Consider the following 21406-nt stretch of genomic DNA (forward strand, 5'->3'; position numbering starts at 1 on the left):
GCGTCTCACCTCCAAGACCAACCGGAATAAATGTCAATGTTTAAGTCCTAACGATACAGTGATATAAAATCAGTTTGTGTTTCCTCTCAATGGTGCAGTCATAATGTAATGTAGGCAGACATCTGGGACCCTTTTGGGGTAGGATCCATTGATCAGCCCTGCCTGGTCTCTTATCTCCAGCAGCATGTTGCGGCGGTTTTTCTGTGACAGACTGATAGTGTTCTTGTGTAGTGTAGTCTAGGCCAACCCAAAGGCTACATACTTCAACTATCAAAAATAATTAAGTGTTAATAGGTTAATATTTGATAAGCAGAAGCCTGAAATATTTCTAATTGATGCAGTGTGAATTAGAGATGCACCGAAATGAAAATTCTTGGCCGAAACCGAAACCGAAACCGAATATAGGGTTAGGTTTATGGTGAGGAAAAAGTTGGCCAGAAGCTGAAACCGAATAACGAATGTGCTTTTGCTGTTTTTCATTAATTTTTCTTAAATTTTTCACCATTGCATAAATCAAACAATTAAATATCCTTTATAAACTTTTTTGTCTTGCTTTTCAATATAAAAAACTAAGTGCAAATTTGATACAAAATGAGTATACAATTATTATTTTTTTTTTTTTCTTTAAATCAAAAATAAAAATGTCCGGTTTATTTTTTCCGGCCTTTTTACTCCTTCGGCCGAAACCGAAAATTATGTTTTGGGCCATTTTCGGTGGCCGAATATTCGGTGCATCCCTAGTGTGAATGCAGTAGGCCTTCAGACTTATGACACCGTTTAAGAACAGCCTGTGTTTTTACAGATCGGACCTTCAGCTCTGAATGTATTTAAGTCACAGCCTCGTGAAGATCATTCGTAAAAGCCCCACATTTCGTCATGCCGGAATCAAAGGTAAAAAGGAACCTTTCCAACTTCTTCATTTTTGGAATGTTTCTTAATTTAAAGTGGTTTCAGATATTTCCTCATCCTCGCTATCATCCAGAATCGGTCCTCCCATCCTCTCTCCGTGCTCCAGGTCACGAGGTGGGTGTGCCTGTGGCTCCTGGCCTGGTGGGCGGGCCCCGCCCTGGGCTACAGAAACGGGCGGGTCCAGGAGGTGTGCGGGAGCATGGAGCCGCTTCACGGCCACAGCCCTAGCCCCGACCCCGCCCCGTACAGCCTCACCGTGGACGGGTCCGCGGTCCAGCCCGGAGACCGCGTCACCGGTGAAACTACTAACACACGTCCTGCCGACAGTGGAGCCGTCTGGAATAACTAACGCTGACAAACCATCTCAACTCCCCCCTACCTCAGTGACGCTGCTGGCCAGCGACAGCTCCTCCCCGTTCAAAGGCTTCCTCCTGGAGGCCCGTGATGCCGCGGCCCCCAACTCCACCGTGGCCTTGGGGTCCTTCAGCCTGCTGCAGCCCGGCGTCTCCCAGCTGCTGGGCTGCGGGGGCCGACAGGTGAGGTGGGGGGCCGAGGGGGCTACCAGGTGAGGGGGGGGGAGCTATCAGGTGAGGGGAGTCGACAGGTGAGGTGGTCCGGCATTCGGAGTATCCTGTGACGCTCTCCCACACGTCAGGAGACCTTTGGTCACCATGCCTGGTCCTGGGGGTCTGACTCAGAGAGTGTCTGTCTCCAGACTGAACAGGAAGAGTTTTAAAATGGATTTGTGTATATATATATATATATATATATATATATAAATATATATATATATTAGTACAACATAGTCTGTAGTCTTGTAGAGGCCTGCTTGAGGTTCCTTGTCACTCACTCCGAACAAGCCGGCCTATAAACCAACCAGGTTTTGCCGTGAGGAGAGGAACACGCTGGGATTGGTCCACCTCACTGATCACTTTGAGACAGAGGAGGAGGGGAGGTTCACCCATCCGTTGTGTTCCCTTCAGGCGTCTGGTGTGAGTCACACCAGTGACTCAAAAAAACATCAAGTGCAGGCGGTGTGGACCTGCCCCAAGGACTCGCCCCCCACCGTCCAGTTCTTGTGAGTCCTCCAAGCAGACACAATCTATTTGTCGGTTTATCATGTGAAGTTGTTTTACCGAGTTGTGTCTCCCTTTCTTTATAATTAGAAAGCAGCTAGATTGTCATAACACAAGTACAATAATAGTAATTTCCTGTAATTATATGATGGGGGGGGGGGGGGGGGGGGGGGGGGTAGGGTGAGTGGGAGGGGTTTAAGGTGATAGGGAGGGAGGGGTTTAAGGTGATAGGGAGGGAGGGGTTAAGGAGTGTCAAAATAAAGATTCTTATAAACAGAGAGAGGTACGGGCTTGACAGCCTTTTTTTCATGTTATATTTTTTGCACAAATCACTGATATATTATGTTATAAAACATATTGGAGATTTGTGTAGAATCTGGGACAAATCGTGTGATTTTTATTGAAAGCATTATTGAAATCACTATTGATGAGCGTTGAGTACAGATATGTCCAGGGCGTTTAGCTACGAGCTCAGTGTGCTGTTGGGACTCTAACTTTAAGTAGTGTCGTTTTGTTGAACTAGTTTCAAGGTTCAAACATACTGCTGTGTAATCTGGAACTAAGCCAGACTAGTGATAAATCAATTGAGAAATGTCTCAACACGTTGGGATGTCAAAGTGAAACCACAGCAAAGCTCTTAATCACTAATCAGTAACCAGGAGAGACGTCACACTCCAGGTTTCTCTAGTCCTTGGCATCTCAGAACACCTTCAAAGCGTGACAGAGTGTGGTGGTCTGGGGGGGGAGATGGTGGCTCATCCCTAGCTAATGCAAAACTCCCCATGGAAAGAATAACTTTACACAACACCTCAGTTAAAAATAAACCAACTCCTCCCATTTCACTTCCTATTCTAGTGGGGGTAGTTCTGCTATTGGTAACAATTGCTTTTGGTGTAATATATCTTGCAAGTATTTGGTTAATCCTGATATTCAAATTCAGCAAACTCAGAAATTCATGCATTTCTGTTTATATCATCATGTGAATGTTTATCACATGATGCCAGAATGATGCTTTAGCCGCAGTCTCAGTAGACGGTGAAGGAAGACTCACTGTGGATCCTCCACATTGTAACGGTATTGTTCCTGTGTCCCGCGGTCGGCTACAGCGCTACGGTGGTCCAGAAGAAAAAGCTGTACTGGGTCCAGGTACCGGGCCCGGTGGTGGCCGTTACCGGGGCTGCTTCAACCACAGCTGGGGTCCTCACCCCCCCCACCACGGCCGCCGGCCTTCCCGCTCCGGTGAGTCCACACCACCCCAGTCGAAGGAACCCTAGACAAACCGACAGCACCTGATGCACTGTTCCCCCTGCGTGCCTCCAGCATTGAAACAGCGCCCCCCCCGCTGGAACAGCAGCGCTACTGCAGTCAGCAGTTCCTTTCGCCACAAATGCTTTGTTTAATTTTTGAAACCCGGACAGGGGGTGGGGGGCGGCTACAAACTGAAGATTGAAAACTGTGTCTGCGCTCACATCGATGCCAAAACAATATTGTCACATGCTGTTTGTTATGTCGTTAGACCTAACATCACACTGAAACCTCTGTGCACGTGCAGCCCAGCACCGTGCACGTGCAGACCAGCACCGTGCACGTGCACACCAGCACTGTGTGCACGTGCACACCAACACAGTGCAGTGCATGTGCACGGTGCAGGTGTGCATCAGCATAGTGCATGTTTTTGCACAGTGTATCCGTTTTGTGTACACAACTAACACATAAGCCCCTCCCGGCTCGACTCTCAGAATGGGAGCCGTTCTGTAACGGTGGGATTATGTCTTTAGATCTGCGTGTATCTGTGAAGCTAACTAGGACGGCCCCCTGTAGTTCAGCTCAGAGGGCTGTGGACACAACAAGTCCTGCCTCAGGGAGCCAGCGGGCTGCCGTCCAGAGAACGACCGGGACTGCTTCTTCCTGTCCTTCCGCCCGGACGCCATCGGGGGCAGCGCGCTGTTCGAGCTCAGCGGCCCGGCGGAGGGATACGTGGCGCTGGGCCTCTCGCTGGACACCTGGATGGTAGGTGATCCGCCACAGCCCCACAGCCCCACAGCGCTGGACCTAAATGGGAGGCACTCGCTGAAAAAGCATTTGGAAATGCCGCTGGTCAGAAAAGCACGATATAAATGGAGTCCATTTACCATTTGCTGGGAGTGTAATCAGTGTTTGGCTGGAAATACCATTTATTTATTTTAATGTTGGACTCGTACTTGGACATGACCAACACACGTCCTCCATCACAATAGCCGGGTTCAATTTATTTGAAGTTATCTCATCTGCGGCAGAGAAAAGCTTCTTCATCCTTTACTAGTGGCAGCAAATTATTTAAAGAATCAGCCTTCAAAATCATAAACCTCATGGAGCAGGACTAGCCAACCTCCTGACACAAGCCAGGTGAACAGGGGATTACTCTCCCCGCTATGAGTGTGACACTGCAGGCTAAGAGCCACGGTGAGTCGATGTGTTCTCAGTGACCGTGGAGCCTCTGACCTTCGCCCTTCGTTCCAGGGCAACGATGACGTCTACTTGTGCATTCAAGACCAAGGCCGGGTCCACATCCAGGCCGCCTACGTCTCCGGACGGACCCGCCCTGAGCCGGCTCCTGAGGTACTGGACGCCCCCCCGAGCGAGTGATGGACCACCAGCAGCAGTACGGTATGGTCCTGGCCTCTGATTGACCGCTGAACACTTACCCCCGGTTCCTCCCTGCTCCCAGGGGACCCTGCGGGACCAGGTCGGGGCCGTGACCGACGGGGTCATCCAGTGTCGTTTCCGTAGAGACGTCCGCATCCCTCAGACGGACCAGAGGTTTGACCTGGACCAGAGCTACTTCCTGTTCCTGGCCCACGGCAGATATGAAAACGGTCAGAACCGGGGGATTATTAGAAGAACCAATGAATTAACTTATCGTATGTTTATAGTTCCAAATCCCATCAATGGCACTAGTTTCATATGTATTGCACCTTATATTCCATCCTTATATTATAATTGTGTGTGTGTGTGTGTGTGTGTGTGTGTGTGTGTGTGTGTGTGTGTGTGTGTGTGTGTGTGTGTGTGTGTGTGTGTGTGTGTGTGTGTGTGTGTGTGTGTGTGTGTGTGTGTGTGTGTCACTCCAGGCTCCACTAGGAGGCACCACAGACAGCCTCTGATCTCCAGTGTCAGAGCGCTGGTCGTTGGACCCCCTGTCGACCTCTCTGGCTCCCGCTCTCCGCTGATCATCAAGCTCCACGGTCGGTCCGACAAACACAACGACGACCCTGAACTCAAACCACTCTGACACCAAAACACTTGGGTGGCGTTCAAAACGTAGATAGCTGTCGCTGTTTGTAACCCTAACCTGAGACCCTAACTTGTGGATCCTCCGACAAGAATTTGATTAATTTGATGAATGCAAAGTTTCCAAAATGATACTTCGTAGTGTGTGTGGATGATGACCTCGCCCAGTCCGATAGAGTCTGGGGCTGGCGAGGCTGCTAACCTGTTGCACAGTGAGTGATCAGTGAGCACAGATTAAATCCACACACACTCGGGGAGTGATCTCCTGCATGGCAGCATGTTTCATTAACTTTAAAATTGAAAATAAAGTTGAAAGTTATTAATTCGCTAAACAAAAAATATTTCTTTCAGATCCGTCTACTTTGACAATATTTCCCACTATTAAAGCAGAGTGTCTCCCTGGTCATGTGACCTGGAGTGTCTCCCTGGTCATGTGATCAGCAGTGATGATGTTCCCTGGTCATGTGATCCCCAGGGGTCATTATGCTGGCTGCTTGGATGTGGGTCGTCAGCACGGGCGTCCTCTTCGCCCGACACTTCAGACACGTGTGGCCAGACGTTCTGCTGAGAGGAGGCAAGGTGTGGTTCCAGGTAGGACACCAGGGAACCAAAGAGGAGGAGGATTACAAAGACACAAAACTGAAAGAAAATACATTAACGAACGCAAAACATGTTCTAATTGGAAATGTGAATTGAAAATAATTGAAGAGATGTGTTAAACCAGTCCTGTTGAAAGGCCGACTGTGTTGTAGCTTCATGATTGTGTTGTGGTCTAGAGCCGGGAGAGAGAGTGATAAGGGCAGGCTGTTTGGTCTGGAGAACCGGAGAGAGAGTGATGAAGTCTGGCTCTGTGATGCCGCAGGTACACCGAGGCCTGATGCTGCTGGCAGTCAGCCTCATCAGTGTGGCCTTCACCCTTCCGTTCCTGTACCGAGGAGGCTGGAGCAAAGTGAGTCCTACGCCCTGACCATTCTCTCTCTCTCTCCCCTGCTGTCTGTGTGTCTCCATCTTTCTAAGTGTGTTTCCTCTGTGCAGTTCATCATGTTCTTTGGCTCCTTTGTCATGTCGTCCTCGAAACGTGTGTGTGGGCGGTGTGAGTCACACTTGGTCTGTGGCGCTGACCCTGCAGTGGCGAGACGGTGGCAGCAGGGGGGGCTAGAGAGTCGTGATTCTACTGCTGAGCCGACCAGCAGACTCTCCTCCCTCTGAAGCACGCTGCGTCTCTCATCCCGACTGCATTTGAAGCCTTCAGCACCAGTACGGCTGGAGGCTACCAGAACATTATAGACCAATGGCCCGTTACGAAAGTCCTCATCTCTTGTTCTGTGAACATCGTCCGCCAAGCTGTGGTCTGGCGACCATCTTTCTCTTCCACATTTAACCTGTCACTCCCGACGCCTTTACTCTATGCTGATACATTTAATGCAACGTGACTTGTTACACGATATCCTAAATGTATTTCCATCATGCTAGACTTTTGCTACTAAGAGGATTTGGGTGAAGGGAAGTCACTGGGATGAGGAGGGCTTAAGTTCTGACGGGCCAGTGTAGACATTTTCTGTCTGTCTGTCTGTCTGTCTGTCTGTCTGTTTAATACTTTCTTATTTAGTCTGTGAAAACATGGAAAGGCTTAAATTATGTAAGCATTTCATATACTTTTCCTATCACGCAGAAGTTACAATCAAAATGTCTACTAATACTGTAGCCTACTGTATACTCTTACTATTTATTGGGGTAGGCTAATGTATCCTCATAATAATACTCGGGGTAGCCTACTGTGTACTCATATTAATACTTATTGTAGCCTTCTGGATACCCATGCTAATACTCAATGTAGCATACTGTATACACATACTAATACTTACTGTAGCCTACTGTTTACTCATACTAATACTCACTGTAGTCTACTGTATACTCATAATAATACTTACTGTAGCCTACTGTTTACTCATACTAATATTCACTGTAGCCTACTGTATACTCATAATAATACTTACTGTAGCCTACTGTTTACTCATACTAATATTCACTGTAGCCTACTGTTTACTCATACTCACTGTAGCCTACTGTATTCTTGTAATAAAACTTACTGTAGCCTACTGTATACTAATTTTGGGGTAGCCTACTGTATACTGATACTTACACTTACTTTAGCCTACTGTATACTATTTTTTGGGGTAGCCTACTGTATACTCATACTAATACTTGGGGTAGCCTCATGCTGAGTGTTTCTATGTTGTGCAGCATGCAGGCTACCATCCATACATGGGCTGTGCTGTCCTGGGCCTCTGCATCGTCCAGCCAATCATAGCCCTGTTCAGACCTGCTCCCCTGTCCCCCAGGTGAGAGACCAGCGGCCCCTTAAACCAGCGGCCCCTTAAATCAGCGCCCCTTAGCCAGCATCCCCTTAACACTGTCTGACCAGCGGCCCCTTAAACCAGTGCCCCTTAGCCAGCAGCCCCTTAACACTGTCTGACCAGTGGCCCCTTAAACCAGCGCCCCTTAAACCAGCGGCCCCTTAAACCAGCGCCCCTTAGCCAGCAGCCCCTTAACACTGTCTGACCAGTGGCCCCTTAAACCAGCGCCCCTTAAACCAGCGCCCCTTAGCCAGCAGCCCCTTAACACTGTCTGACCAGCGGCCCCTTAAACCAGTTTCCCCTTAACACCGTCTCAGACCAGCGGCCCCTTAAACCAGCGGCCCCTTAGCCAGCAGCCCCTTAACACTGTCTGACCAGTGGCCCCTTAAACCAGCGCCCCTTAAACCAGCGGCCCTTAGCCAGCCTTAGCACTGTCTGACTAGTGGCCCCTTAAACCAGTGGCCCCTTAACACCGTCTCTATGTGTCCTTAACGTCTGGTTGTCTTCTAGGAGGCGTCTCTTCAACCTGGTTCATCGCTCAGCAGGCCGCTGGCTGCAGGTGCAGGCTGGTGAGGATCTGTCAGTCAGTCAGTCAGTCAGTCAGTCAGTCAGTCAGTCAGTCAGTCAGTCAGTCAGTCAATCATGCTCTCCTGCCTCTCTCCTCAGTGGTGTGTGTGTACCTGGGCTTCCGGCAGCAGGCCCTGCTGCTGCAGGGCCCCCAGGCCACAGGGGCCCTGGTGGGCTGGGGGCTCTGGATCACGCTGGCTGAACTGGGGCTGCACTTCCACTCCATCTCCCCGGCCAGGGCAAACAAAGGTACCGCAGGCCTCGCTTGTAACGTTACTTATAGGACATGTTGTCAGAGTAGATCTGTTGTAACGTTACGAATAGGTCGTGTTCTCAGTGTAGTTAGGTTTTAACGCTACATATAGGTCATGTTCCCAGTATAGTTATGTTTTAACGCTACGTATAGGTCATGTTCTCAGTGTAGTTATGTTGAAACGTAACGAATAGGTCGTCACCATTGAGTTACGTGATTTCTACAGTATAGGTTCACTCTCTCTTCTTCACTGGGTGGTTCCCAGGTTGAGTGAGGGAATATTTGCACAGTCGAATTTTGCTTTCATTTCGATACAACTGTAATGAAGGTCTGCATGCATCTCATCCCACTGCTCACCAGCATATGAACACATTCTCCAGCTCCTTCTTCGGGGCCGACTGAGGACAAGTGAGCGGAGGAAATCGTTCAGCATAATGACCGTCTTGTAGCCTGAAGCGGCAAACCAATCTCGCTCCCACAGATTTAACGCTCTGATTTAGTGTGCGTGTGCGTGCGTGCGTGTGTGTGTGTGTGTTAGTGTGTTAAATGTCAACCCTTATTTGAAATGATGGAAGGGGGAGAACGAAACAAACTTCCGCTGATAATTTTTCTGGAACTCAAGTCTCAAGATGAGAGGACGTAATGACGTTTTTGCCGCATGGACACTTTGGTATTTGGTTATATTGTAGAGGCTAGGGGAACATGATGCAAACATGGCCTAAAATAGATTTTTGTGGAACAAGGATGAACTGAACATTTCCATCACATGTTTGTGTGAAAGGATTTAGTATTGAGTTCCATTTCGTCAGCGGTCAACACATGACGAGCGTCCAGATATAGCAGACTCCAGTGTTTTCTACTTTGAAACCATGGAAACATATTCAGGTTTAGAAATGCAGAAAGCAGCTGGTCTCTTTATTTGTTGATTTTAGAATCAACGAATAATTGTCTTATTGGACAATTTGAGTAGTCGCTCAGGGTCAAAGGTGAAGCTCTTCAGAGTAGCATCAAGTTGGCCAATCAGAGCAGCTGCCCACGCCAGGCTTGTGCTAGGTTAGCGCTGGGTTAGCCTTCAACGCTCCAGCCAATAGAGGCTAGTCACGTGGTCCTGCTCTGAACCTCGGCAGCAGTTTGACAGACTGACCCAATGTTGTACCTGCTCTGTTTTGTTCAGTCGTTCAGCACATGGCCACATGGTTTTCATCTGCTGGGAACACTGGGGACAATGACGACCTCCCCCTCGTCACACTGGAGGACCCAAGCCCACCACAGGTGAGCAGACCTCACCGATTAAGTTCAAACACGTTTTAAACCAATTTCTAATCTGGTTTGGTCCGTTGTGTTTCAGACGTACGTGTTTGAGAAGACGCTGATGCTCGTGTTCCAGCTGGGAAACATCTCGTTCTTCGGGGTCCTGGTGAACGCTGTAGCGAAGGTTTAGCTCTGGTTCCTCTGGTCCTGGTGAACGCTGTAGCGAAGGTTTAGCTCTGGTTCCTCTGGTCCTGGTGAACGCTGTAGAGAAGGTTTAGCTCTGGTTCCTCTGGTCCTGGTGAACGCTGTAGCGAAGGTTTAGCTCTGGTTCCTCTGGTCCTGGTGAACGCTGTAGCGAAGGTTTAGCTCTGGTTCCTCTGGTCCTGGTGATCGCTGTAGCGAAGGTTTAGCTCTGGTTCCTCTGGTCCTGGTGAACGCTGTAGCAAAGGTTTAGCTCTGGTTACTCTGGTCCTGGTGAACGCTGTAGCGAAGGTCTAGCTCTGGTTCCTCTGGTCCTGGTGAACGCTGTAGTGAAGGTTTAGCTCTGGTTACTCTGGTCCTGGTGAACGCTGTATTGAAGGTTTAGCTCTGCTCAACCTCACACAGAACAGGCTTTATTAATGGAAAGGAATTTTAACTATGCATTTATTGAAAGGTACTTTAATGTGTTTTAGTGGACACAGATTGTGTAGGTGCGTTATAAGTACACAATTATTTTAAGTATTGGAATAATACTAATGCTCATAAATCTGTACATATTTGTGATACACATTGTGAAACATTTGTAATAGGGGTGTATGTGTTTTAAACAATTTTATAACAAAATTCATCATCACCTAAATATGATGAACTATTCCATGCTCATCTAATTCCTTCTTCTGAACACAAACAAAACCTTTATAATTAATAAACACAAAAGGCAGAACTTGACCTGTTTCTCATCATTATTTATTGTTGCATGAATCTCTTTGAATACTCAACACATACATATACAGAGATAAAGCCCCCGTATACTTTAATAACGAGGTTGATAATAACAGAAACAGAAGCCTCTTTTGAGCTCACCTTATCCGTCACTTTGAGTACAGAATGGTTGTTTGTAGTGAGCCTTAAGGAATTAGCATACAGACAGGATGTAAACAACGCCGTTAACGGTAACAAATGCTTTATTTTCGTTAGCTAGAGAAGATAATGTGGAGGATCCCTAAAACACTGTCACTGTTCTAGACATGTTTATTGTTTGCTGATTATTATTCTTTAAATAGTTTTTTTTATGATAGTGACATGAAAGTAAATAGCCTTTAGAGGAAACTCTTAAATCTCTTTAAATCTTTAAAGACTTCAAATATATATACTTCATCCATTCACAATACTCTTGAGAGTTTTGATGATAACAATATAAATGCAGTGCTTAATTGATTTCCATTAAATTGATTTTGTCATGTTAAATTCCCTCTTTCAAACCTTTTTCAAAAGTATGACCCTTTAGAATTGATCATTGACCCCTTGATCAGCCTACTAAAGTGTTCTCGTAAGATAGCAGAGGTAAAGGCTTTGTGCTTTCAGGGTGCATGGAGTTCAAAAATCGTTGTACATCTCAAAAATACATTTTGGATTGTCATATTTTACGAAAAAATACATGTAAGCTATTAAAGATTAGAGCTGTTCTCAAGCTGCCTTTGATCTCCGGGTTTATAATATTCTCTTGGTACTGAAGATCATCCAGCTATTCATTTGCAGCAAATAAAATCACAGTACAAAAATACATTAAATATACATATATAGCGACGTAGCCTCTATTGCCTTTAGCGCAATAGACAAAATGTCAAAATGTTTTCTTCTTTTGAATGTTTTACATTTGTAAATGTTAGCAAATTGTGGCCTAAACAATACATTCATTTAACTATCAGGCATCTTGGAAAACAGTTGAACACACTGCAAATACTCTTCTTCTACAAATCTAACCTATTAAGGCCCCAGTCTGTACACAACTATGGTGGTGTATTGTTTTGTAATTGATTAGCCAGTTGTTTCTCTTTTCCAAAATCCAGGAAGGATCACAATATTTTTGCATGAAGAACCACAGAAGCAAAGCGTATGTTGTGTCGCGACACAAGAACAAACACTGCGTAAGACACAGAGACATGGGTAGTACGCATACGATGTAACGCCTTCCCCAATGTAACGCCTCAGTCGGCCTTCTCCTCTGCGAACTCCCCGGCCTCCCATCGGAGGGCCATGGCACTCTTACGTCGTTCTTTGCTGTAGACGTCTGGGAACTGAGCAAGAACATTTCCTTGTGTTGGTCTCATGTCGGTGCTGGTTTCACCGCCCCTCCACCCCACATCATTCTCTTTAATCCTGTCCTTTTCTCTACCTCACTTTTGAGGCGCTGCGACTAAATTAACTGAAGTTGAAGATTCAATAATCATACCTTTTATTATCATTCTTACTTTGTTACGTGTAGGTTTTGAAGGTCACTACCCCGTGAATGTGACCCATGATAGTAACGGTTATTTAAAGATGGCATATTATACCACCAGGTGCGAGTGGGATTAGCAGTTACAAGCCGTTTTTAAAATCTGCCTCTTCTGACAGCAAAGTGTCAGTGTCCACCTAGATGTGTAACGGATATAAGAGCAACGTTTGCTACAGACAACTGGGTAGGCTGGTAGACTGATCTATCAGGCACACATCTAGGTGGAGACGCCCACTTATGATGTCAAAAGAGGCAGATTGTAACGGCAAATCACACTCACACCTGGTGGTATAATATGCCACCTTTAACCGTTACGGAGTCAGCTTGTACTTTCTTTCTGCTACAGCTATAGATGCCCGTAAGGGTCTATGGGTCTAACCGTCCTTACTGGTTGAGAGTGAGAGAGTCTTACCCTGTGGTCGCAGGACAAAACGGCGCGGTCCATTCTATAGGCGGTCTTCATCGGTGATGAGGGGGACGATTTGCATTTCTCTGGAACGTCAACTGTGAGAGAAAAAACACATTCTGGCATGAACATTGCGATAACAAACCGTGTGAAGTCTGTTGAATCCACACTACGTAACTCTTTCACTACCGTCATCAGATTTGCTCCACTTTTACCGCGGCCACAACTTTTATTCCAAACTAAATAACGAGTGCCAACTGAATAAAACTCTGGATTTGGTGGGCAAATAAAAGGCAGAAAAAGATTTGAACAGTGCAGTGAAACAGTAGAACTCTACGCGTTCTTGCAGAGATGCCGGAGCTCCATACCTGTGTTACTGAAGGCGAGGCTGTCCATCTGATTGGGCGACGTGACGCTGGAGCCGAAGCGGTCCTTGCCGTACGCGCTGGCCCTCTCCTTGCGGAGCTCCTCTTCCCTCTGCTTCACCACGCGGATCTCCTCGTCCACCAGGGACACGGAGCTCCGGGAGCGCAGCTTGAAGAAGGGGTTGTTGAGGAAGCTCTTCTCCTGGGACTGCGGCTCGCGGACCTGGCTCAGGCAGAACTCGGAGGCGCTGCGGATGATCAGGTTGGAGGTCTCCAGGATGATCAGGTTGGAGTCGCCCGCCTGGTCCCAGGCCGTGTGGTTCTGCCCGCCGGGGAAGTCGTCCCCAGGCTCCAGGATGATGACGTTGTTGGCCGCCAGCTCGTGGCTCCGGGACCCCTTGGAGGGCGAGGAGGTGATGACGAAAGAGGGCGTCAGCGGCGTGCTGATGGACCGGGGGAGACCCCGCGACGGGGCGCAGTCCGTCGACTTGCCCATCTTGGAGAAGCCCCTCCCCTTCCTCAAGTGGTCGTCCCGCTCCAAGGCCGCGCGGACCTCCCTCTCCACCGGGGTCTCCGGGTCCTCGAAGGGGGACCGGTAGCTCAGGTCGTCCAGACCGGAGTCCTCGGAGCAGGGGCTGAACTGGGTCAGGGGGTAGTCTCCGACCAGGCTCAGGTTCTCCAGGGAGTGCTCCCTCCTCTGAGGCCTCTCCACGTTGCGGACGGGCGTGTACATGAAGCTGTGGCTGCCCTGGAGGGTGGGCGTCTTGGCGGTGGGCGACACGATCTGCTTCTTGCTCTGCTCCTCCATCTCCAGCCATTGTTTGCGAGCAACCTGGAAGTCAACGTGCTCGTTGCTGACGTTCTCGCTCTTGGTCTCCTGGATCACACAGAAGTCCTTGGGCAGCTTCTTGGTGTGGTCGGCGCTCAGAGGTGGGGAGGGCAGGAGGTGGCCGCGGTTGAAAGGGACCTTTCCGTTTTCGCCGTCGTCCTCTGAGATTTTGGACAGTCCCGGCTGGGATAAGGGGTTGTACAGGACCTCCTGGGAGGGAGAAGAGAAGGACACCACGTCGATGGGCTGCTCCAGCACTTCGTCGTCCGGCTCTTCCTCAAAGGGGGTTTCCTCCGTCGGAGCGTGGTCCTCCTCTTCCTCAGCGTCGCTCACCTCTACCTTCTGCACAAAGAGCTCCTGGGCGCTCAGCTGGAGGCCGTCCAGGTACGAGTCATCGTCCTCTCTGTTGATGGAAGAGGAGAAGATCGCCCTCCACTTTTCGTCCGTGTCGCTGTCGGACGAGGCCACGGCGATCTCCACCCTCAGGCACTCGTCGGCCTCCAGGTCGTGGTAGGACTCATTAGAGGCATCGGACAGGGCATCTTCGTTGATGTAATGACCCAGGTTCGAATCCTCTGCCTCCCCGGTCGGAGCATCTAACAGGAAGTCGGGACTCACGGGGTCCTCTCGGGTTTCAGGGGCGAGCTGGTCTTGGTCCTCCTGGTCTAGGGGTTCAGGGAGCAGGTCCTCCTGGTCTAGGGGTTCAGGGAGCAGGTCCTCCTGGTCTAGGGGTTCAGGGAGCAGGTCCTCCCGGTCTTTGTCCTCCATGTCTAGGGGTCCAGGTGGCAGGTCCTCTTGGTCTTGGTCCTCCTTGTCTGGGGGTCCAGGGAGCAGGTCCTCCTGGTCGTGGTCCTCTTGGTCTAGGGGTCCAGGTGGCAGGTCCTCTTGGTCTTGGTCCTCTTGGTCTTGTGGTCCAGGGGGCAGGTCCTCCTGGTCTAGGGGTGCAGGGGGCAAGTCCTCCAGGTCTAGGGGGGCAGGGGGCAGGTCCTCCTGGTCTTCGGGTCCAGGGAGCAGGTCCTCCAGGTCTTGGGTTCCAGGGAGAAGGTCCTCCTGGTCTTGAGGTCCAGGGGGCAGGTCCTCTCCAGGGCTGGGCTCTGGTTCCGGCTCCTGGGGGTCTGGTCTCTTACGGTGAGCCTCGTTCTCATAGACGCTGTCGGCGCTGGACAGCGTGTCGGACACAGACGAGGCGATGGACTCGTTCCTGTTGAGCTCGTCGTGTCCTGTCCCGGGACAGGGGGAGTCCTTGTGGTCCAGACTCGTTGTGTCGCCACAAAGACCGCTCTCCTCGTCCTCTAGGTCTTCAGGCTCCATGGCGTCGGGGGGCGGGTCAGGGAAGAGGTCCAGCAGGTCTTCTCCGGCGGCGTCCGTCGGATCCGTCTCCGCACGGATCTGTTCCTGCTCGTCGCCGGGGCTCACCTGCATCTCTCCTCCATCCACGGCGTCCGTGGCGAGTTCCACCTCGCGATCTGCCGGCGCTGCAGTGTCTGAGTGTTCGGCCGTTTCCATGGCGACCGGATGGGGGTGATGGTGCTAATATTAAGTGGTGTGTCTGTGAAGTAGCTGGTGCCGTTCAGGTTGGTGTTCTCAGGGCTACTGCAGCCTCCCGTCGCTTGGTGCCCATCCAGCTCTCTCTCTCCGGTGTTGGCGTCCTGCGAAGGAGGAAAGGAATACGTTCACGTGTGAGACGGGGAGCGAGGTAGCAGCTCAGCTGAATGAATTATCGCTGAGTCTGCAGCCTTTTGCAAAGGGAACTGGATGCCTCCGTTCAGCAGAAAACTGAAAATCATCTTAATTATGAATTCCCACCTACACTCCACTCGCCTCTTATTTCCCCAGTGACGGATAAAGTTCTGGCTGCGTTCCTCAAATAGAACGTGTCGGTTCTCCTCATTAAACCAACCAGGCTGCTACGGTCCTGGGGAACTGTGTGTTGTGTGTGAAGGAGTCCCGACTGAATCCTGTAGCACACAAATGTTTGTGTGCTGATACTTGAAACACGATTTAGTTTGACATCAGAAAGGACATCCACTGATTTGAGAAACAGCACCACATGATTGAGATGCATGATTGAGGCCCTGCTATTATCAGAATCATTCATATTTGATCATGTGGAGGACAGCATCACGTTATATCACTCGTTCTATATCACTCAACAGTCTTTGTTTACTACTGCCGTGCAGTCTAAAGTATTTCCCCTGATGAGCTGCGGTGCTTTAATACGACTCAGTCCGGCGGCTGAGTGCTGCTACACAAGACCAACCCACGCACCCTCTAGAGACCCTGTAGATGAGACACGCACACGCCCGTGCAACACACATACAGGCATGCAACACACACAGGCAACAGGCACACGAGTGCAACACAGACACACACATGCACGCACACATGCGCACACGCACAGCAGACAGACACACAAAGCTACACACGTACAAATGTTATCACACGTACACACGGGCACTAGCCTGATCACCGCTCGCTGAAGTGCTCTCCGTGATAAGGAGCGCGGGGGGGGGGGGGGGGGGGGGGTGGGGGCGGTGTGGAGGGGGGCGAGCTGAAACGCTCACTCAAGGACACACACGCAACCACACACAGGCGCACACAGCCACAGACAACCACACACAATTACGCACAACCACACGTAACTACACACAGCCGCACACAACTCCATACAACTATGCACAACCGCACACAACTACACACAACATCACACAGCCACGCACAACCACACACAGCCACACAAAGCAAGAGGCAAACTGTTTCCTGACTGGGCTGCGAGGTCTGGCATCACACGTACTCACGGCTCGATCTCAGAGATCACTCTGGTGGTCAAAGCAACTCTTTAGTATGCCTACATCCAAACAGGCCTACATATGTACAACCTGTACATAACATAGGCATACAGGTTTACAACCTGTACATAATGGCTGTGGACCGTTCTGGTCTGAAGTCCTGTGTGGACCGTTCTGGTCTGAGGTCCTGTGTGGACCGTTCTGGTCTGAGGTCCTGTGTGGACCGTTCTGGTCTGAGGTCCTGTGTAGACCGTTCTGCTCTGAGGTCCTGTGTGGACCGGTCTGGTCTGAGGTCCTGTGTGGACCGTTCTGGTCTGAGGTCCTGTGTGGACCGTTCTGGTCTGAGGTCCTGTGTGAACCGGGCTGGTATGAGGTCATGCCGTCTGGCCAGTGTTGGCCAGTGGCTTTACAGAAGCTTAGCCTGGCTTTTTTCCCGTTCACCAATATCTGCCAGCCCACTCACACACACAACCTCCTAATCCTACGCAGTCTGTTGTATCCTGACTCTACCATGGTGAGGTCGATTTGGACATATTGCCTTCTGTCCCTCAGAGCCCTCCCCGTGGTGGACTCAGCAGGGATGGAGACTCTACCTCGTCCCTCTCACTATATTTAGTCACTTGATTTCCACTCCATTCCTGACGACTTTGTGTCCCTCACTGATTATCTCCGAGAGCGGAGTGTATCTGCCCCCCCCCCCCCCTCCGCCCACAGGTCTGAGGGGGGGGGTAACCGGGCGCTGCATCAGCACCGCTTCTGTAATAGGGCTCTGGTTGGAGGGGGGGGGGGGGGGGGTGCAGATAGATAGGGGTCAGCTGTCACTGGAAATAACGCCTTTAATTACCCCTCTCTATATAGAGTCTGTCTCTCCTCTAGTGTGTATCTGTCTCATTCCTCTGGTGTGTATCTGTTTCACTCCGCTCCTGTGCATCTGTCTCGTCCTTCTCCTGGAATCTGTCTCTCCTCTCCTATGATCTGTCTCTCCTCTGGTGTCTATCTGTCTCATTCCTCTGGTGTGTATCTGTCTCACTCCTCTGGTGTGTATCTGTCTCACTCCTCTGGTGTGTATCTGTCTCATCCTCTGGTGTGTATCTGTCTCACTCCGCTCCTGTGCATCTGTCTCGTCCTTCTCCTGGAATCTGTCTCTCCTCTCCTATGATCTGTCTCTCCTCTGGTGTCTATCTGTCTCACTCCTCTGGTGTGTATCTGTCTCACTCCTCTGGTGTGTATCTGTCTCATTCCTCTGGTGTGTATCTGTCTCACTCCGCTCCTGTGCATCTGTCTCATCCTTCTCCTGGAATCTGTCTCTCCTCTCTTATGATCTGTCTCTCCTCTGGTGTCTATCTGTCTCACTCCTCTGGTGTGTATCTGTCTCACTCCTCTGGTGTGTATCTGTCTCACTCCTCTGGTGTGTATCTGTCTCACTTCTCTGGTGTTTATCTGCCCCTCTTCTCGTGTGTATATGTCTCACTCCTCTCAGAAGATGGGAACACACTGTCAAAAATACTTGTTCTTTATCCTTTCAACCCTTTCAACTTTTATCTAGTCCACCCTCTTACTGTATTCTGCCCTGTCATGTTTGAGTGACTTGATGAAGGGTATGGATGTCTAAATCACCACGTGACAAATATGCCTTTCAAAATGTGGAGGGGACATCTTGTTCCCTTACCACACACACACACACACACACACACACACACACACACACACACACACACACACACACACACACACACACACCACACACACACACACACACACACACACACACACACACACACACACACACACACACACACACACACAGCTACTGAATCTCAGTCTGCAATGACAGTTTCAGTGCCATGGCAACCAGAACTGGTACTTAGTGCTGAGCTCAGCTGTAGCTTCAGTCTCCTCCAACTCACCCGGACCAGGCACCACACAGCCTCCAACCAAACCCTCTACCCAGCCTCAACCCAGCCTCCAGCCTCCATGGTCCTTCTTCTGTACCGTGATACGCATCTTAAATATATCCATCACATTAAGGAGACAAAATGTATAAAGACAGTATCATGTTCTGTTAGGAGTATCTTGTAGTTCTGTAATACTTAACAGACAGTGTAATATAATGTTAGGAGACTCTTTCAGTTCTGTAATACATAACAGAGAGTATAATTTTATGTTAGGAAGCTCTTGTAGTTCTGTGATACATATCTGTAGTTAATCATCGCAGTGAGCCTCAGCCTTGATCCAATTAAATAACTTCCAAGGGTAAGGAGAAACAGGTCGATAGCTGATTAATGTGTCGATAGCTGATTAATGTGGAGCTTTCCGTTTCCCTACCAGAAACGGAAAGGTGAGGTGGTTGTAGTCTTTTCGCTCGGTTCTAGCCCTACTGTTGATACGGAAAACTGAGTGAAAAGACTACATCCACTCTCCATTTCCGTTTCCGGTTCCGGTCTCTGTTTCATTTACAAAATGCCAAATAAAACACGACGGAAACTGTATTTCGCTACAAAACATCAACGAACACCACTATCCACTCGATGAGTTTCACATATCTGATAACAAACGTTCAGGGGTGTTTGTGAATGCCCATAGCCAGCCATTGTGAAGCAGGTAGGGGCAATTCGAAATTACAAATATTCGAGACAGGACCAATATTCAAAAGTTTTGGTGTTAACAACGCTATTTCATCCTAGACAAAACAGAAAGGGGGCTCAATGTTCAAAAAACCGGAATTGTCCTTTGATGGCAAGCAACACTGTTTAGCCATTCATTAGCACCTAGCTAAGCTGTAAAGCTGTACCTACCACTAGCCTGCAGTACAGCATCAAGAGGGAGATCATATCCAAACCCACTGCAGGCTAATGCTGCTAAGTCCAGGCTAATGCTGCTAGGTCCAGGGTAATGCTGCTAGGTCCAGGCTATTGCTGCATGTCCAGGCTCATGAATGGAAACATGTGCAAAGCCCAAACCTTCTTCATGCACACACATCCTGCCAGTTTGTGTGTGTGTGTGTGTGTGTGTGTGTGTGTGTGTGTGTGTGTGTGTGTGTGTGTGTGTGTGTGTGTGTGTGTGTGTGTGTGTGTGTGTGTGTGTGTGTGTGTGTGTGTGTGGGGAAGTATTAGAGGATATGTCATTAGAATGAGGTTGCTGATGGAGATGGGAGCCCTGAGGCCACTCAGCCAATCAGTGCCATAGCTCTCAACCAGACCAGTTTACCAGCCCTGTATATGGGTACTCAAATGGGAAACCTTCATGGGGACACATTGTTTCAAGAAATAAATGGCAATATTCAAGCTTATCCTTTTCACATGCTTGATAATTCCATGTGAATCTTTCATATTAGTTAGATCCTCTTTGTGACCCCCCTCAAAGTCCAGACCTTGGTGATCAGATGCTGTGAAGGTAGATACGATACGACCCATCTTATTAATAATAATAATAATAATAATAATATAACATATTTGTACCACATTACATTATGTACACTTATATCATTCTTCATGGAAATGTGTGTTTTCATTGCGCTTATCCTAAATGCATGCATATTGGAGCATTACTGAAAGTCTGAGACACTGACTGGGGGTCTTGGAGCTTAACTGAGGGTCTGACTGGATGTGTTGGAGCTCTGGGATGTCTGTAGCGAGGACATAAGGCTATGACGGTGGAGATGTTTAGCAGCTCTGGGATCAGTGTGTCTGTAAAGGACGTAAGGCTGTGAAGGCTGAACGCTCATGAGTGAGGCTCTCTCTCTCTCTCTCTCTCTCTCTCTCTCTCTCTCTCTCTCTCTCTCTCTCTCTCTCTCTCTCTCTCTTCTCTCTCTCTCTCCTCTCTCTCTCTCTCTCTCTCTCTCTCTCTCTCTCTCAAACCGCTCACATGCTTTCGATCCCTTTCATCATGGCAGATCTCTTGCTCACACACAAATACAGAAACACAGCCAGCGACACATCAACCCGGGCCAAACCGTCCGACGAGCAACAGAGACACTGCCGTGTGTTGAGATTGCATTCTCTGCACTTTCCCCCAAATCGAAAACCGACACGTGTGTTCAGGAACCAAACAACGCACACATCACATGCAACACACTAGTGTGTCCGCGCACTCCACAAGAGACGCCGTTTGTCTCAACCACCCAACGGACAGGATGTCTTAGCAGTGAGGAGGAGAAGGGGAGACTGATTTAGATGCTCTGGAGACTTTGATTATCACCTAGTGCGCACTTTTCAGAAATAATGCATGCATAGATCTGTGGACATTATCTATGTTTTAAACATGTTTTACTGTGTTTTTGCGGTTACATTTTTATACACATTTTTAAAAAATACACATTTTTATTTTATAATTATCATTAAAAAAAAATCAACGATGCTGCTATCCACCAATTGGTATTTAAAATGGAATTACACTTACACAAAAAAAATCTAGCGAATAGGTATCCATGCCGACCGCGATAAAGCCGCGCGCGCACTGACACACGAACACACGCGCGCGCCCCTGTCCCGCAGCTCAATGAGCGCTTCCTCTCGCGCTGCGCACCCCCCTCGTCCCTCCACTCGACTCGTCTCCTCCCGCGCCAAGACCGCACCGCTACAACCCACACTGGGACGGTTGATACACCGTCACCGTCACCGAGCAGGCGGCCCACAGAACGAGTACCGCGGAGGTCCCGTCACGCCACCTACCTGCTGGAGTCGTTCCCGCGGAATGGGGGGAGACAGGGGGAGACAGGGAGGCTCTCTGTCCGCGCGCTGCACTGCACACAGACCTCACCACCATCCGCCCCGACCGGCTGTCGCGTGTGGAGGGAGGGGGGAGGTGGGGGAGGTGGTGGAGGCTGATGAGGTGGTGTAAGGAGGGTGTGTTCTCCACT

At 49.3% G+C, this 21406-nt stretch overlaps 2 protein-coding genes across 3 annotated transcripts in view; one reads left to right on the top strand and one right to left on the bottom strand.

Annotated features, from left to right (window-relative positions):
* frrs1b (ferric-chelate reductase 1b) overlaps nt 1-12557 on the top strand; it is a 12975-nt gene extending 418 nt beyond the window's left edge. Inside the window, exons 2-17 of one of the 2 annotated variants that reach the window (XM_056584469.1) lie at nt 803-891; nt 1016-1205; nt 1294-1445; nt 1893-1987; nt 3092-3224; nt 3807-3995; nt 4485-4583; nt 4693-4840; nt 5093-5206; nt 5728-5843; nt 6115-6201; nt 7497-7594; nt 8120-8168; nt 8276-8425; nt 9604-9701; nt 9778-12557. In XM_056584469.1, the coding sequence (XP_056440444.1) occupies nt 877-891; nt 1016-1205; nt 1294-1445; nt 1893-1987; nt 3092-3224; nt 3807-3995; nt 4485-4583; nt 4693-4840; nt 5093-5206; nt 5728-5843; nt 6115-6201; nt 7497-7594; nt 8120-8168; nt 8276-8425; nt 9604-9701; nt 9778-9802 (1758 nt within the window). In that variant the 5' untranslated portion in view covers nt 803-876 and the 3' untranslated portion in view covers nt 9803-12557. Of the gene's footprint in view, nt 1-802; nt 892-1015; nt 1206-1293; nt 1446-1892; nt 1988-3091; nt 3225-3806; nt 3996-4484; nt 4584-4692; nt 4841-5092; nt 5207-5727; nt 5844-6114; nt 6202-7496; nt 7595-8119; nt 8179-8275; nt 8426-9603; nt 9702-9777 lie in introns of both variants that reach the window. The other variant, XM_056584468.1, reaches the window with a different exon arrangement.
* palmdb (palmdelphin b) lies at nt 10429-15265 on the bottom strand. The gene is made up of 3 exons (XM_056584849.1): nt 12934-15265; nt 12572-12663; nt 10429-11959 (listed from the first exon to the last, which is right to left on the bottom strand). Exons 1-3 carry the CDS (start codon nt 15263-15265, stop codon nt 11870-11872), a joined length of 2514 nt encoding a protein of 837 aa, XP_056440824.1. The 3' UTR covers nt 10429-11869.
* Nucleotides 15266-21406: the final 6141 nt, after the last annotated feature.

This window comes from Gadus chalcogrammus, chromosome 23, assembly GCF_026213295.1.
Source record: "Gadus chalcogrammus isolate NIFS_2021 chromosome 23, NIFS_Gcha_1.0, whole genome shotgun sequence".
Taxonomy (NCBI): Eukaryota; Metazoa; Chordata; class Actinopteri; order Gadiformes; family Gadidae; genus Gadus; species Gadus chalcogrammus.

Coding starts and splice junctions, on each gene's coding strand:
- palmdb (XM_056584849.1), bottom strand. CDS start 15,265: ATGGAAACGGCCGAACACTCAGACACTGCAGCGCCGGCAGATCGCGAG. Junction 12,664..12,933: donor CCTCGCCTTCAGTAACACAG/GTATGGAGCTCC, acceptor TTTCTCTCACAG/TTGACGTTCCAGAGAAATGC. Junction 11,960..12,571: donor TTTTGTCCTGCGACCACAGG/GTAAGACTCTCT, acceptor GTTCTTGCTCAG/TTCCCAGACGTCTACAGCAA.